The following is a 16,654-nucleotide window of genomic DNA, read 5'->3' on the forward strand; positions in this document are numbered from 1 at the left end:
ATATGAGACATTGCATAAGCTAATCGGCCGCATTTGTTTGATGTTAAAAACATGTTCGACTTTACGAATAAGAGTAATGAACGTCTCATTGATGCCACTAACACAGGTGGAATTGAGAAAAATATGTTGCACCAAATTACAAAAATCGACACCAATTCTATCCCACTAATTTTGATAGAAGATGGCCTGAATCCCATCTCTTCCTAGAGCTTTCAAACTTTCAATACCAAAAATGGCGTCCTTAATCTCTATCGGGATCACCATATGCCCGATGATATTAATATCAGCATCACAACGGGGCAGAAATGCATTATTTAGAGCAAAAGGAGGGCCTCAGAACTATCCTGGTAGAGATTAGCAAAGAAGGAAAAGACGAGCTGTTCTAAATCATTTTTATTAGAAATCTAATCACCCGCATCATTCTGAAGAGACAGCACCCGATTTCTCATTCTCCTCACCATGGTGGAGTCATGAAAGAATCTAGTGTTCCTATCCCCAAATTCAATCCACTTAGCCCTAGACTTTTGAAATCACAAAAGTTCTTCTTGCACTAAGATTTCCTCAAAATTCTTACACAATTGAAACTGCAAATCCTCAAGATAACTATTACAGGCTTTAGCGAGAACCTTAGCAATACCTTGAAGTTTGTGCAAAATTCTCTTCTTTCTCTTAAATATATCCCCAAAAATCGAAAAGTTCCATTCCTTTAAAGACTTTCTGAAATTCTTAATAGCATCGGTCCAAAAATTTTCAACTTTTTAGGAATTCCCAACCATGTTATCAAAGTCAAGATGAATCAGCCAAACAACTACAAAATGGAAAAGTCTTTTACCTCCATTAGTAGTCAACACAGATGAAAGTTGGAGGCACAGGCGCACAACGGGGCATGATCAGATTTTAACATAAGGAGGTGCTTTACACATGCCTCAGGAAAGTTTATCTACCAATCCAAGTTGCCAAGAGCACGATCTAATCTAACCACTAAATTTCTTCATCTCCACGTAAAGAGCCAACCATTGAAACCCAGATCAATTAAACCACAATTCGAAATGCATGACTGAAAATCCAAACAGGAACCAGAATTAGACCTAAGAGCACCTCCTCTTCTGTCATGATCACTAAGGGTGGCATTAAAATCGCCCATTACACACCAAGGGTGATTGATATTATCAGAAATCTGCCTTAAGCTATTCTACAAAATCTTACGGTTAACCTTTTGAGGACTCCCATACACATTTGTAAGAAGCTAAGAAGAGGTATTATTGCAGGAGACCAACATATAAACAAGTTGTTTATTACGTCCTAGGATATCAACTTTTCAAACCACAGAGTCCCACAGCACCTATATACTACCAGAGTGTCCAATAGCTTCCTCCACAACTTCCCATCCAAACCCAAATTATTTCTGACTGCTTCTCCCCATCACCACTAATGTGGGTTTCATAAAGAAGAAGAAAATTGGCATCGAACTCGCGCCTTAAATCCTTAATAAGAGAAGAAAACACCTTGCCAGTAACTCCTCTACAATTCTAACTAATAATATTCATAAGGAAACAAAAGAAAAAGATGGTTACAGAGAATTGGCACCTCAGATTTGGGCATACACCCTCTGCTTCGAACCAGAGCGGTCGTAGAGAGGTATCCCATCGTGTTTTTTATTCTTTAGCAAAGAGACCATATCAACATCTGGAGGTCTCCCTAGCTGGGTATTTGATAGCGGTTCCCGACCAGCACCGCTACCACCACCGTGAGAGGATGTGGCATCTCTCCTAGTCATTTACTTCTGCATACCTTGTTGAGACTCTTTTGAGAGAAGGAAAGCCTCCCATTGCTCCTTTGAAATTCTCCTCATACTATCCAACGTAACTAGCTCCATAGCTTCCACATCAGGGTCCTTGCACTTAGCTTTTGGTGAAGAAGGAATTTTGGAATTTTCGATCGGGACTACCACTTGCTTACCATAATTCTTTTGTTTGGGCTGATTGATCTTCTCATTCTTTGCACCACCCATTTTTGGGATTGGACCTTTCTTTTGAAGAGAATTATTTTTGGAAGTTCCAGACTTTGAGACTTTCTTTGAATTACCTACTCCCTTTTGAGATTCAACCTGGACTAATTGCAACTCTCCTTCCTTAGACTCGTCACTTTCCATCATATTTTGATTCTCCACGTGCATGTCATCATTGGCCTCCTCATATAGAATATTATAACGTGACCCTCCTTCTCAATAGTCGTGATTTTCATCCCTTTCTATATTGGAATATGGATTCTTGCCATAATTGCTACCTTTTTTAATAAGGAAAAAATCATTCTTTCTCCTCATGGGTCTTTTTACCAACATCTACAGCCCAAAATCCGGGGGAGCTTAACCAATGCAAAAATCACGTGCAGAATCTTGCTCTCCATTATTTTCATTATTATCACCTTCACTCACTGGAATTTGGCCATCGTCGGAAGGTTTACTTTTCTCAGAAGTAGGAATTTGCTGATCTTGAACTCTTTGATTTTCATAGCAAAAGTTTGACCTGTACCCATATTTTTCACAAGAGAAGCAAATTTGATGAAGGCCTTCATATTCAATGTTCAGTTTGCTCCCCAGATATACGGGACACCAATTTTTTAGCAAGGTCAATCTCCACACAAATTCTAGCAAATTTTTCTCGAGAATGAATAGATGTAGTGCAACAATCTTAAGCATATGTCCAATAGCTGACCCAACCCTCCATAAGAAGCGTTGATTATAGAGCTCAATAGGGAGGTTCGGGATACTGATCCAAGCCGCAATCTTGCGTACCACATTCTCTGACGACAAGAAAAATGGTCTCCACTTTTGAACTATCAAATAATGCCCTGAAACCATCCAAGGTCCTTCCATAAGAGCGTGGTAATAATCTTTCTCGTCTGAAACATGAAGAAGAAAGTAATCAAGGTTCATATCAATAAAATCAGTTGAATCTTTTCTTACCCGATCTCTTTTAAGGCGTTGTTTCATAAAGGCTAGGCTCACTCGTTTGCCCAGTAACTTGATAATGAAGGCACTTTTGCAAGACCTATACCAGTCTTCAAACTCCTCTTTAAAAACTGGAATCATAGGACAGGGGTTGAACGGATTGTCATCTCCATTCTGATTATTATTCTCTTCATACCAGTAGTCCTTAGGATTTGGAGCATCGTCTGCCATGCCATCATCATTGTCCTCCGGTCCTCCTGCAAGACTCTTACCAGTCAGGGTTAAGAAGGACTTTTTATAGGAGATTTTAGGGACTACGGAGGAATTTGTATCACCCGATTTTAAAGTTTTCATATCGCGAGACGGTTGGTTTAGCTCAATATTATCTCGAATTTTAACTTTCTTAGTACTCCGTTCAACAAGATGTTCAACAAGATCTTCTTCTTAGGTTGAAACTCTAGCAAAGCTCTCTCCTCCAATATCTATCCCGCTTCTTCATTTAGTTTTCCAATTTCAAAAGCAAGCTAGGCATTATTTAAGCATAGGCGTTATAAAAGCAGCGCTTTTAAATTTGGTTATATATGGTCATCAATTAGGTTATATTGAACTCTCATAATCACATACTCATTAATTACATTTTCCAATCAATATATAGTCCTTCTTCTTAAGGAATTCAAGGACCACACTGGCTCCTTAATTTACCATTAAAATTGACAATTCATCAGAGTTATAGAATTCATGAATTAAAATTTTGCCAACCGTTCAATTTTGCTTTTTTGGTCTATGCTTTGTCTTAACTTAGAGGAGTGTTGAACTGTTGGTAGTGGTACAGAATCCCATGCTTATGTGTTTTCCACTTTCTTAATTCATGCAGTACATGAAGGAATCCTCGCATGATAAATAGTTGCGAATAGTTTATGAAAATTTAGCAAGTATAATTAATGCGTAATTTATATTTGGTAGCATCAACCAAATTCCCATGAAGACAAAGTTGCTTATGGTCATGATATGAATTAAATATAGAGTAGAAAAATTCGGAATTTAAATCCTGTAAGAAAATTAATAAAGTGATAGAATAACAGATTAATCACAGTTGAATTTGTAATTATCAATAAATTTGTAATTTTTATCATATAGGAATCCCATTCTCTTGATTTTAAAAAAATTAATTCTTTCTTTTATCACTCTACCAACTCTGTCACTTTAAAAAATGTTTGATCCAAAAATTCCTAGTTTAATATATACAAGTAGTAATAAATCCGTGTCCATTATTGTTTCTTTTGGTCAACATGGAAATTAATTAGTGCAATGAAAAAATATAAAGGATAAAAATAACAGAGCTATAAGACCCCACTTGCTGCACTTTTCAGTTTTTCACACATGATCATCAAGGCAAAACATAGACACTCAAGAATCAAGATTCAAGAACACAAAATAAATATTCATTAAAGAGCCCAACAGGCCCACCCAGTACACACACAGTGCTACACGCAATTCACACTACACGCTCTCTCTCCTCTTTTGGAGAGGGCTACATATGACATTTACTACCAACAATTACACACACCAGAAAGGTAGGTATACAAAATCAATCAAGACAACTGAGAAAAAAAAAATTAATAATAAATAAGAAAAGGGAGAAAGGATCCTTTGGATACATGCCGCTTATGCCTATGCACTCCAAAGTCCAAATGGCTACTTTTCTTATAAAAAAAAAAGAAAAGAAAAACGAAAAGGGTGAAAAAAAAGGAAACAAGTGAAAAACTATTGTAATAGTAAAATTGTGCAAAGCACTGGCAACATATAAAGGGAAATCCACGTAAGAAGGCATATGAAGACTATTTTTTTGGGTTGTGGGAGTTGACCAAGTTTTATAACCAGGTTAAAAAAAGAAGTGATGATTAATTACCAAGATTGGGAAGGAACCTTAGGCGTAGAAATTTAGGCGAGAAGTGTAAGTGGCCTTTGGAACCCAATTGGTAGGAATAACATCTCTTGCAGAGAGGGTTCTTCCGGAGGAAGTGCTTAGTTTCACTGAGAAAGGTCCTCTTAAAGGACCCCCAATAATGCACCAATTTGCACCCCATAGATGATTCATCTGCAGCCACTCACTTGACCCTCCCTGCCAATACCAAAGTCCAACCACAAATGAAACAAGAAAACACACCATCAGTACTATTAAAAACTATGTGATAGCTTGAAATCTAAAATAAAGGTGAATAACAAAATTTTGATCGTTGGTATCGAAGTCACATTAAAATTTAAAGCCTTATTTAGTAATTGTCTAAAAATAGAAATATGAAGACACAAATTTGTTTTTGTTTTTAGAAAAAAAGATATGACAATAGGTAAAATATTTTAGTTTTGAATGAAATTTGTCCAATTTTTATTGTTTACCCAAACTGGAAAAAAGGAAAATAATGACGGAAAACACAGCATTTTGTCTTATGTCTCCATTGTCCTAGTATTTTACTATTTTTGTCTTAAATTACTTCCTGAACACAACTTAAGATGAAAAGTGAATGTTAGAGTGGCATAGGATGATACAGATGCTAAAAACATAATTACTTATTTACTGTGAATATTTGCAAATAAAATTAGTTGGGGTTGGTCCCACTTACCTCAAAGAACAGTATAAGAATTATTCAATAATAATTTCTCAGTGAGCAGAGATATCTATTATTATCTTATGTAGAGAATTGTATTATTTATTATGTCAAATTGCAAATAAGATTGCAAAACCTAAAAATACTTTATGGTCCTATGCATTAACTTTATGTCCCTAGATAAGACTCAGTGGGGAGAGGTATGAAATGAAACACACAACAATGGTCCCAAAATAAGAGCATACAGTAAAAGCACCACAAAAGGAATATTGCATGCCAATGTGCCAGATTATGCGTATCAGGAATGACCTTATGATAATGATATCATATTTAATATAGATGAAAGAAAAGAGTAATGCAAATTGCGATTGCAAAATTTGCCAAGATAATCTAATCTAAACTGAAAAAGGTGGTGAGAAAAAAAAAGGCACATGAATTAAGGAGACACGTCCGCAGCATTTGTAAATGTGAATTGTCCATTCTGGACATGGGACTAACATAACATATTAACATGCTATTCTTCTACATTTCCCTTTTTACATTGATCAGGGAAAAAAAAAAAAGAAATCTAGTGACCACGATGCTTAATTTCACGTTTAGGCCAATTACCCTTGGTCAAATCTGAAACACTTTTCAAGAAGCAGTGTTCCAAGGATTCCAAAGATTCAGATTAGTAGTAGACTATTAGCAACCCATTGCTCTTTATTACTTAAATAAATCAAGTGTGGATTCTACCTATAAAATATATGATAAGTCTCAATAAATTATTGTACTTAAAAGGATAAATAATCGAGGCTAGCTGTAGTAGCATCTGTTCTTTGAACAGAAGCTCATGCTTCTCTCTTGTGCAATTATTTAAACTCGTTCTCCCTCATATTTTAATACATTTATTGTTCATGTAAATATAAATTGAGATAATTAAGGAATAAGCATTAAAAGCATGAAAAATAACATATAAATAGCAAAAGGAAGATAATGCATACCTCTCTTATATGCATGGAGGCTAAATCTCCCTCTGCATCTTCAAACTCAACAAGAAGTGATAACCAAAAAGGAGTGGAACCTTCATTGACATGGAAGGCAATTTTTCTTCCAGGGTATTTACATGGTGTTCTGCAGACAATCAAAGAACAAAATTCGTTTACTACACAAATTGACATTTTTTCAAAATGTTCCTTTCCTTTAATCTACAAAATAATAAGGTGCATCAATCAAGATTCAACATGATAGTGTTCCAATATATAGAGAAATACACAGGACAGTGAAAATACAACATGAAAAGTTCGGTAAATACTACAAGAAAAGCTAAACTAACAAAAGCAGTCAAAAGTTAAATTTGGGAAAATTATAGAAAAGAAAAGAACTAGTCAAAGGGTCAACACAAGCAGGGAAAAGGCCTGGAGCAAACTCCCAGAAAAAACCTTTAATATTTTTAACTCTTTGTTAAGAAATTAATTGAATAAAATTTTATGTCTAATTAACTATTTTATTTGCCAGTTTTTACACCATGGTCATGTAAAGTTTATATAAAATTATACGAGGGATAAAGCTAGAAATTTAACAAGAATAACAAATACAATAAATACAGAATAACAGATAAAGTGAATCAATATAACTAAATGTTGGCAGTGAGTGATTTTAATAGTGACCTGACAACATGGCTAAAGAAATAAAGGAAACATCAGAAAACAATTCCAGTATTAAATAACCAGTTCCATTTAATTTACAGGAAAAAAAAACTCAGCAGTCAAAAATGGAAAGACCGAAATACAAAACATTCTTTGTTTTTCTTCTCCTTTCAAAAATGAAAAACAAATTTATTTATGAGTTCTTATTTATTAAACAATAAGGGTAGGAGATCCTTAAATTTTATATAAATATTTAATTAAAAAAATGATAAAAGATTATCAAAATTTTTATTATTTATTATTATTAATTAATTATTAATATTTAAAAATATAAACCAAAGTATATTATTAGATTAATAAACTAAATGAATTAAATTAATAATTAATAATTAAAAATAATTGTAAAAATAATAAAATTTTATTATCTTCTAGAATTTCTTTTTAATTAATATTGCGACATTAATAAAATATGAAAAAGTCTATGGACCAGTAATTTTATTGAATTTTGGTCAGCATATAACCAGCAGAGAAAGGTGAGCCATTGGATAAAATCTCATACCAATCTCACACTATTAAATCATCATTGATAGTTATTTGATAGCTACTAATCACAAAAGTTGATCATCAAATAAACCTTCTTAAAATTTATTACTTCGTAAAAGAAAAGAGATGGAAAATGCTGACCTTCGGTAAATGACGGGGATTTGACCACGGTCCCTGATCTGGCCGTTCTCGCCAGCGATAGCGAGGCGGCCAAAGGCGGCACCACTGAGGTCGAAATGTGTTTGGTCAGAGGGGCAGCCGGGGCACTCGTCGGTGATAATAACCGTCACAGCTCTCCTTGAGCATATAGATGAGTCAACACACTTCACCTTGTAACACGCGCCGCACCCTTCACCATTCATGAACAATAGGGGACCCACTGCCCCCACCCTCGCCCTCAATGGCTTCACATCCACCATGGTCCCATACCCACATGCTCCACCTGAATTCCCCAATTACCCACAAAATGTCACTAACAACCGCCAATTTATAACAAATTACATCACTGACGAATTCATGTAATTATATGGACGAGTTCGGTATTTACTCATTTACGCGGAATTAAAACAGTAAAAAGTGAAAACGTCCATTCGCGGACATTCGACAATTGAATAGTAAAAATCATGTGACTTCAAAGTGGTTAGCATTATTATGTTCATAATTTTATTGCTTCTACCTTCATATTTTTCACTCACAATCACAATTACCTGCAAAAATTCACTGATAACACTCGTTGAGTCAACTCAGCGAGTCATGCAAGTAATAATGCCAGAGAGAAGGAACTTACCGGTGCTGCCATCACCTTCGGGATCACCGTACCACGTGGCGGTCCCCGGATACCAATGTAGGTCGGTGGCATGGCGCTGAGGTTGTATCTCCGCCGCACACGGCACCATGAGCTTCAACACAATGCTAAACAAAAATAAGAAGCTCAGATTCGACGAGGCGAAGCTACGGTAGTCCGGCATTGTGTTTGTAAGAATAATGTGTGGGCGCGCCACCCCTGGTAGTAGGAGGGAAAAAAACGGTGTCGTTGTGGGCGTTGCCGACACTTAAGTGGCGCAAAGAGTGTGAGGGGGAGTTCAGGGGACTACTACTGAGTTTGGGTTTATTGAGTGAAACCGTTAAAAGGGTTTTTGGGTTTCTTATAGAAGAAAAATGCACCATCGTTTTGACATTTGTGTCCTGCGTTCTTTACGGTTATTTACGGAAGGGTGCCACTGAGTGACTTACTGTGGGTCCCACCGGTAGTTAAGGCGTTAATTCCGCATTTGCGCGCGTAATGGGAGGTCAGGTTGGTCATTTCATGTTTGAAACGAAGAAAGCAAGCAAAGCGAAGCGAGGCTTGTAACTTTGGAAGGTGAAATGCTCTTGGAAAACGATGTTTTGATTTTACTGACCCGAGATTCCGTACGAAAACGGTTGCAGAAGAGGTAGAGCTTTCACTATGCATAGAGCTCCATATGTGAAAACTGTGAAGTCAGTGGGAAACTGCGAATGAGATTTTGTTCATCGTTGACTTTTGGCATTTTAACATTCTCTATTAACATTTTATGTAGCATCTTAAATGGAGGAAATAATTTTTATTATGGCAGCATATCTAGCGTTTAACTAAAAATTGGTACGTTTTGGTGTTTTACATGCGTGTAATGTGCAGAAATTATTTCTGGGTCACTTTATCTAATTTTTACGATAAACATAAATTGTTCCTGACATTTTTTTATTGTTTTTAACAAACTCAAATTGCCCCACGGTTCTTTTTTGTTTTTATCAAACTCATAATTTTTTATTTTTTATTTTTGGGAGCGTTTTGTGGCCATTTTTTATAGGATTTGGATCATCTAAATTTTGAATTTCACTTTAAAGAGTAAAATTTGATCTCTTACCATTTATTTCATAGATGGATCCAAGAAAAAATATGAGAGAGAAACCATTCAAAGGTGAGAGATCAAACTTTACTCTCTAAAGTAAAATTCAAAATTTAGAGGATCTAAATCCTTTTTTATAATATGAAAAGTTTATTGATGTTTTTAATGGAAATAGAAGTTTTTGGTGTATTTGTATATTGGTGGACATGTCAGATACATATATTCAATGTGTGAGGACGTGCTGATGCAGCACGTATAGGGCGAACTGACACCATAGGGAGGGCGTCTTGCTGACGTGTCGATGTCTGATTTGAGGGCAGCTTCAACACGTGGGGGCGTGTTGATGACATGCCGCTCTCTGATTCGATGGCGATGCAACACGTGATGTGCGTGTTGAGTGCTCTCCCTATATAAAGCAAAGTTCGATATCATTTCATTGCGAAGAAAAGAGTTGTTTGAGTGTGTTTCTGGTGTGATAGAGGTTACCGCAAATTTGGTAGTGCATCGCAACGGTGAGATTATACGGAATACTCATAAGAGAGTGAGAATTGTGTGTGAGAATCCATTTTTGTTTGTGGTTCCATGTACAATGATGTTTATGGAGTTTCAGAACGGTCTCTGTCAAAGCGTGGAGAACGATATGTTAAGGAGAGTGAGCAGTATTCTATACCAGAATCCCGTTATAGTTTTTGGTAGTCTAATACAGTTTGATATTATGCCGATCATTGACGAAGCGAGTATGTAGAATATGTTCCATATGCACTGGCAGACTCAGATGCGACAGCTAAAAATTGAGTTGTATGTTGAGTTTGAAAACGTAGTGGCAGATAAGATTCAAAATGATTCAGATATAGAGGATGATAGAGTTGAAGTGTACGAAGGAATGAACAGTGACAAGGAATAGGACTTCGAAGCTGCTTATGAAGCCGGCCACGAAGACGAAGATGGTGATGTGGGAGTTGAGGCAGCAGTGGAGAATGTAGTGATTCCTCCCGCAGTTAGTCAACCGATGGACGTTCACATTTTATGCGTAACTTGGATCTTGACGCCATGCATGCACCGGAATTTCCGGAATATGTAAACATAGGTACGTGGTAAGTGAATAATACATTTTTCTTAATTTATATTTTGGATGGATCAATGAATGATGATTTATGCTTTGTGTAGATATTGCTGATTTTAAAGATAGAGAGTTCAAGATCGGAATGGAATATAGTTCTACAAAGTCGATCGTTGCAGCAATTAGAAGTTACACTATCTCTAGAGGAGTTGACTACAATGTGCATGAGTCTGAGTCATAAACGTTCTATGCAAAATGCAAGACGTATGGGCGTGGGTGTGATTGGCTTATACGAGCCAGCTTGATACGAAAAAAAAGTTGTTGGGAGATACACAGATACAACGATAACCACACGTGCACCATGGGAACGATTTCACAGGATCATTCCAAGCTGGAAGGGAATGCCAATCCCGCAACCGAGTGTTACGACGGATGCCCCATTCCGCTATCTACCTCGCATGTAAAACTCTTCAGTCATGAAACTGCACTCCGCGAAGAGTCATGCAATGCTCTTCCGGTAGAATGACTCTTGCTACCTTCGGGGCGGGGTGTGCATACCTGAACTGGCGCATCACTTGGTTCGCAGGGTGCCATTCGACACACTCGAAGGACAATAACAGAACAACGGTGTCACACACCTCAAGGTGTCCATGTAACTCATCGGGTATGATCAATCTTTTGTACAACTGCCACAGAAACTGCAACATATTATTAAAAAATTAGAACCCTAATACTAGTGTTGGATATTAACACATACAAATCCTAAACATTTACCTCCTTCATGTAGTCTATTTCCTGCCTAAATGACGCTGTGGTCTTTGATAACCACGTTGCGATTCATCCAGAATGACTCCACCTAAAACACGTAACATTAAAAAAATTAAAAAATGTGTCGTCAAACAAATATGCATCGTCAATAGAATACACAACTAAAATAGGAACTGTTACCTCCGAGCAACCAGTATGTCAGCCGCTGGAAGGTACTGTTTTGATACGGGCGCAATACATAGCATTCACTCACATGCACAAACAAACAAAAGATTAAGAAGGCCATTCATCTCCTTAGTATCATACCGTGATGCACAACACAGTGCCCTATAAAGATGCTGACCCCCAACTGTAAGTGTGGATTCGCTCAAAATCGCAGAGCAACGGTAGATACTTCGCGTGGGCATATGCCGTCGACTTATCCACAAATAGGGTCGAACCCAGTGAACAGAAAATTTGTCATCTCACGTATCTTTGAATAGACTCCAAAGTCTCCAAATGGCTCTGTGTCTCTGATACGGGGAACCCATACTAGCTTTATATAAGATTTAGTGGAACTATTCACAACGGATTTGTAGCCGAAAATCGCAATGCTCTGTTTCTGTAGGAATTTGCCACTACTATTTATCCAGCCGCTCACAACTTGTCCATCAATGGGTAGGCCAAATATATGAGCGACATCTTCCAATGTCACGGTAATTTCACTCACTGACAATACAAAGGTGTGAGTCTCCGGCCTCTACCTTTTCACCAAAATAGATAGTAAGGGGTAAAATTCTCTTATCACCCCAATTCTAGAAACATGGTAGAATCTCGTTGCTTGTAAAGCGTCTTCTACCATCAGGTTCCACGTCTCCAATGAATCCAATTTACAAACTATAAGATTCTTGTTACGGTGGTACAACAAAAATATATTTATTCATTAAATATATCTATTAATTTAAATAAATGAAGATAATACTTATTTAATAAAAAATAAATAAAATATAATATAATAATAATTTAATTGTACTACTTTACATAAATAAAAAATAAAATAAAAGATATTATAATATACTGTTTACTTACTAATTTAAATAATATAAATATGATCATAAATAAAAAATAAAATAACATACAATAATATTAGAGTTAAGTACTGAAATCGTCCCTAAGGTCTGGGCTGAAAATCAAAATCGTCCCCGGTCTTTTTTTGTTATTAAAATCATCCTCAACGTTACAAAACGTTATAAAATCGTCCTTTTCCACTTCAATTTTATTTTTTTTACCATATTACCCTTCATTATTAATAAAAATAATTTAAAATAATATTAAAAAAATTAAAACAACCCCCCAAACTCCCACCCCTCAACCCTCCGCCCTCCGCCCTCCCCCTCCGCCCTCCCCCCTCCCTCACTCCCTGCCGCCTCCCCCCTCAGCCCACTCCCTCACCCCACCCCTCCCCCCTTCGCCCTCCCCCTCCCTCACTCCCCCCTTCGCCCTCACTCCCTCCTGCCTCCCCCCTCAGCCCACTCCCTCACCCCCCCAACCCCTCCCCCTTCCTGTAACATCCCTCACCCCACTCCCGTAACCCCCTCCCTCAGCAACAACAATAATCAAAACTCAGCAACAATTCAACAAACTCAGCAACAACAATAATCAAAATTCAGCAATAAGCAATAATCAAAACTCAGCAATAATTCACAAAAAATTCAGAAATTCTACAACAAAAATCTAATTTACAGAAGAAGAAGAAGAAGAAGAAGAAGAAGAAGAAGAAGAAGAAGAAGAAGAAGAAGAAGAAGTGGCGGCGGTGTAGCAGTGCAGGGCAGGCGGTGCATCAGTGGCGGCGGTGCAGCAGTGGCGGCGGCAGCGAAGATCGGTGGCGTATGTGAAGACCGGTGGCGGCGGCGAGGAGAGAAGATGGCGGAGGCGGAAGCGGCGAGGCAGCGAGGAACGGCGACGAAGGCGCGGCGGTGACTGGCGCGATGGCGGCAACGAAGGCGCGGCGGTGACTGACGCGATGGCGACGACTGGCGCGATGGCGGCGATCCCCTCCCCCTTTCCCCTTCCCACTCCTCCTCCCCCACACCCCTTCCCCCACCCCACCCCGCGTCCTTTCCCCTTCCCCCGCCCCACCCCGCGTCCTTTCCCCTTTCCCCCCTTCGCCGGCGCCGTCCCTCCTCCCCCCTTCCCCTTCCCCTTCCCTTCCCCTCTTCCTTTTTCCCCACCCCCCCTCTCTTTCTCGTCCCCCTTTCCCCCTTCCCCCGATTCTCTTTCTCCCTCAGCCTTTCTTTTCTTTTTTTTTATTTTATTTTATAATTTTTGAATAAAGGATAATTTGGTAATAAAAAAAATAAAATTGGTAAAAAGGACGATTTTATAACGTTTTATAACGTTGAGGATGATTTTAATAACAAAAAAAGGTCGGGGACGAATTTGATTTTCACCCCTTACCTTAAGGACGATTTCAGTACTTAACCCATAATATTATTATCCTTAATAATTATCATAACAAATATCTGAACAATTTTTATTATGATATTCATATTATTTATTTATTTTTGTAAATAAAAAAAATTCATTAATATTAATATTTAAATTATTTGTTAAATCTATAGAAAAATAATCACATTATAACAAGGAATTTAAAAAATTTATACGACTATATTTATATTATTTCTTTGTTTATTAATTAACAAATATAAAATAAAATAATAATATACAAAAACTGATATTATTTATTAAATTTAATATTTACAAATTTAAATAACATAATAATATTAAATAAAAAAATAATAATATTAAAATATGTATCATTATCTGATATTAACACAAAAAAGTTAATATTAATTAAAATTAAAAAAATTAAAAAATTAAATTACAAGAAAAAAATTATCAACTCATTCAAATAATTATTATGTTTTTTAAGTGTCGTATAATTACGTACCATTTTTTATTAATACAAATTAATAATTTTTTTTATGTATAATTACTCTTTTTTTTAAAACACACTACTAAGGAGTCACACTACTAACTCTCTTCTTCTTCTTCCTCACTTTAGATTTCTTCTCTCAAATTCAATACCAAAGCATGAAATGGGGGGGGGGGGGGGAGGAGGGTTGAGCTCTATCTAAAGAGCTTCAGCCCTGCGTCGCTAGTTTTTGGAAGAAGGAACTGTACGCTGTATGCAGACCATCCCTAACACGCTCACCCCGTGTTGCATAGCACTTACAACTCCTTGAAAATGTGCGAGGATCTCTGCAAAGCTAGCTGGGTTTCTGACGCAGCACGCCACCGCGTATTGCCATGGTTCTGCCAGGCCGCTGGTGACACCAACTCATCACACCTTTCACCTGTTGAAACTTGTACCCACAAAATGACAAAATACCCCCAATATCAATATTGAGCAAAAACACAATGGTGCTTTCCAAATGAAAAATAAATCGGTTCCGCTACGTTACCAACAGCATATCTGCCAACTTCTGCCAACTCTTATTTATAATTGTGTTTCATGGAAGTGTGTTTGTGGATGTGTCTAATAAAAATGTCTTTTTTATAGCGGTGTTTAATAGAAGTGTCTTTATAGATATATTTTCTGGATGTGTCTCTTTATATATGTATTTAAAATATATTAATTATTAGACACATCCACGAACACACTTCCATGAAACACAATTATAAATAAGAGTTGGTAGAAGTTGGCAGATAATATGTTGGTACCCTATACTTTTCCAAAACAAATTGAACGCGTTTTGTCTCAATTACGACCTTAAATCAATTTATTAAAAATTATATTAACTATATTGATTTAGCCACTTTAATTATAATTTGTTAACAATAATTATGTGACTCAATACGATCATTCACTCATATAAATGATATTATCACCTTTTTTTTGCTCTCAAACTCACTAACAATACACTCACAAAGTATAAGAGAATTTCTAATAACTAATACATTTTTATTCATATGGAGAGATGATTAAAGTACACGGGATTCAAGCCTTTATATAAAAAAATAAAATAATAATTCTTATAACAACTAAGTAGTAGTTATAATAGTTCAAGAAACTAGTAAAAACTTTGACTAGTCAACTTTCTTATTCAAATTTGCTTAAAATTTTTTAAGGTTAATCATGAACTTAAAACTTTCAATTCATGATTCTTCTAGGATTTTGTAGAAAATATCATATGAGTTGTAAATTTTCAAATCTTCTAACAACTTGGTAATGTATGGAGTCTTCTAGTTTTTTGTACTTTTATCCAATTTGGTAACTTGTTTATCTCTCATGATCATTCATGATTATTCTAATATGGAGATGGATACAAGTTGATTTATTTTATCTAACATTGCCTCCCTTTAATCAAACTTGTAGAATTTATCATTCCAGGTATCTTCTTCAACTTGTAAAATAACTTAGTCTTCAACGGCTTTGTAAAAATATTTGCAACTTGATCTTCAATAGGACAGTACTCAATTAAAATTTCTTTCTCATTCACCAATTCTTTAATTTTGTGAAACCGAATATCAATATACTTTGATCTTCTATGAAACACTGAATTTTTGCAAAGTGCAATAGCTGACTTGTTATCACAGAATATCGTTGTTGGAGTACTTTGTTTCTCGTTCAATTCCTCAAGAATTCTTCTTAACCAAACTGCTTGTGTTGCACAACTTGCTGATGTTATATATTATGCTTCTGTTGTAGAGAGTGCTACTGGTTGTTTCTTCGAAGACCATGAAATTGTACCAGAAGCAAGATGAAATGCAAATCCTGAAATACTTTTTCTTGTTTCAATATCTCCAGCCCAATCAATATCAGTGTAACTGACAAGATTTACTTCATTGGTATTTTCATAAAAATACCATTATTTAAAGTACCTTTGATATATCGAAAAAACTGTTTTGCAGCTTGCAAATAGTTGGTACAAGACTCCTCTATAAATCTGCTAAGCAATCCAACTCCAAACATAATATCTGGTCTAATTGCAGTCAAGTACCTTAGGCTTCCAATCAAACCTTTGTAATAAATGGGATTTACTGCTCTTCCTTTATCTTCTCTCAATAACTTAAACTTTTCTTCGACTGAAATAGGAACTGGTTTTGAGTACTCTATCTTAAATTTATTCAAAATATCATTTGTGTATTTCTCCTGTGAAAAGAATATTCGATCATCTTTCTGAATGACTTTGATGCTGAGAAAATAAGACATCAAGCCCATACCTATCATTTTAAAGTCCTTTATCATA

General features: G+C 36.3%; 1 protein-coding gene across 3 annotated transcripts; it reads right to left on the reverse strand.

Moving 5' to 3' along the window:
• Positions 1-1,237: 1,237 nt before the first annotated feature.
• On the reverse strand, positions 1,238-8,846 carry LOC112737648 (expansin-B3). Of its 3 annotated transcripts, none has more exons than XM_072211434.1 (5): positions 8,515-8,846; positions 7,869-8,169; positions 6,540-6,669; positions 4,860-5,072; positions 1,238-3,207 (listed from the first exon to the last, which is right to left on the reverse strand). In XM_072211434.1, the coding sequence occupies exons 1-4, from the start codon at positions 8,693-8,695 to the stop codon at positions 4,878-4,880; spliced, it is 807 nt and encodes a 268-aa protein (XP_072067535.1). In that variant the 5' UTR covers positions 8,696-8,846; the 3' UTR covers positions 1,238-3,207; positions 4,860-4,877. The 3 variants fall into 3 exon arrangements, with proteins under 3 accessions (XP_072067535.1, XP_072067536.1, XP_025643419.1); XM_072211435.1 differs by lacking the exon at positions 1,238-3,207 and adding an exon at positions 4,371-4,653; XM_025787634.3 differs by lacking the exon at positions 1,238-3,207 and having other exon boundaries at positions 4,371-5,072.
• Between the last annotated feature and the right edge of the window lie 7,808 nt (positions 8,847-16,654).

The sequence above is a fragment of the Arachis hypogaea genome, chromosome 13 (genome assembly GCF_003086295.3).
Source record: "Arachis hypogaea cultivar Tifrunner chromosome 13, arahy.Tifrunner.gnm2.J5K5, whole genome shotgun sequence".
Classification (NCBI taxonomy): Eukaryota; Viridiplantae; Streptophyta; class Magnoliopsida; order Fabales; family Fabaceae; genus Arachis; species Arachis hypogaea.

Excerpts from the sequence above, each read along its gene's own strand:
- LOC112737648 (XM_072211434.1), bottom strand. The coding sequence starts at position 8,695 with ATGCCGGACTACCGTAGCTTCGCCTCGTCGAATCTGAGCTTCTTATTT. Across the intron at positions 8,170-8,514 it reads CGAAGGTGATGGCAGCACCG|GTGGAGCATGTGGGTATGGG; the intron begins GTAAGTTCCTTC and ends TGGGGAATTCAG. Across the intron at positions 6,670-7,868 it reads ATCCCCGTCATTTACCGAAG|AACACCATGTAAATACCCTG; the intron begins GTCAGCATTTTC and ends GATTGTCTGCAG.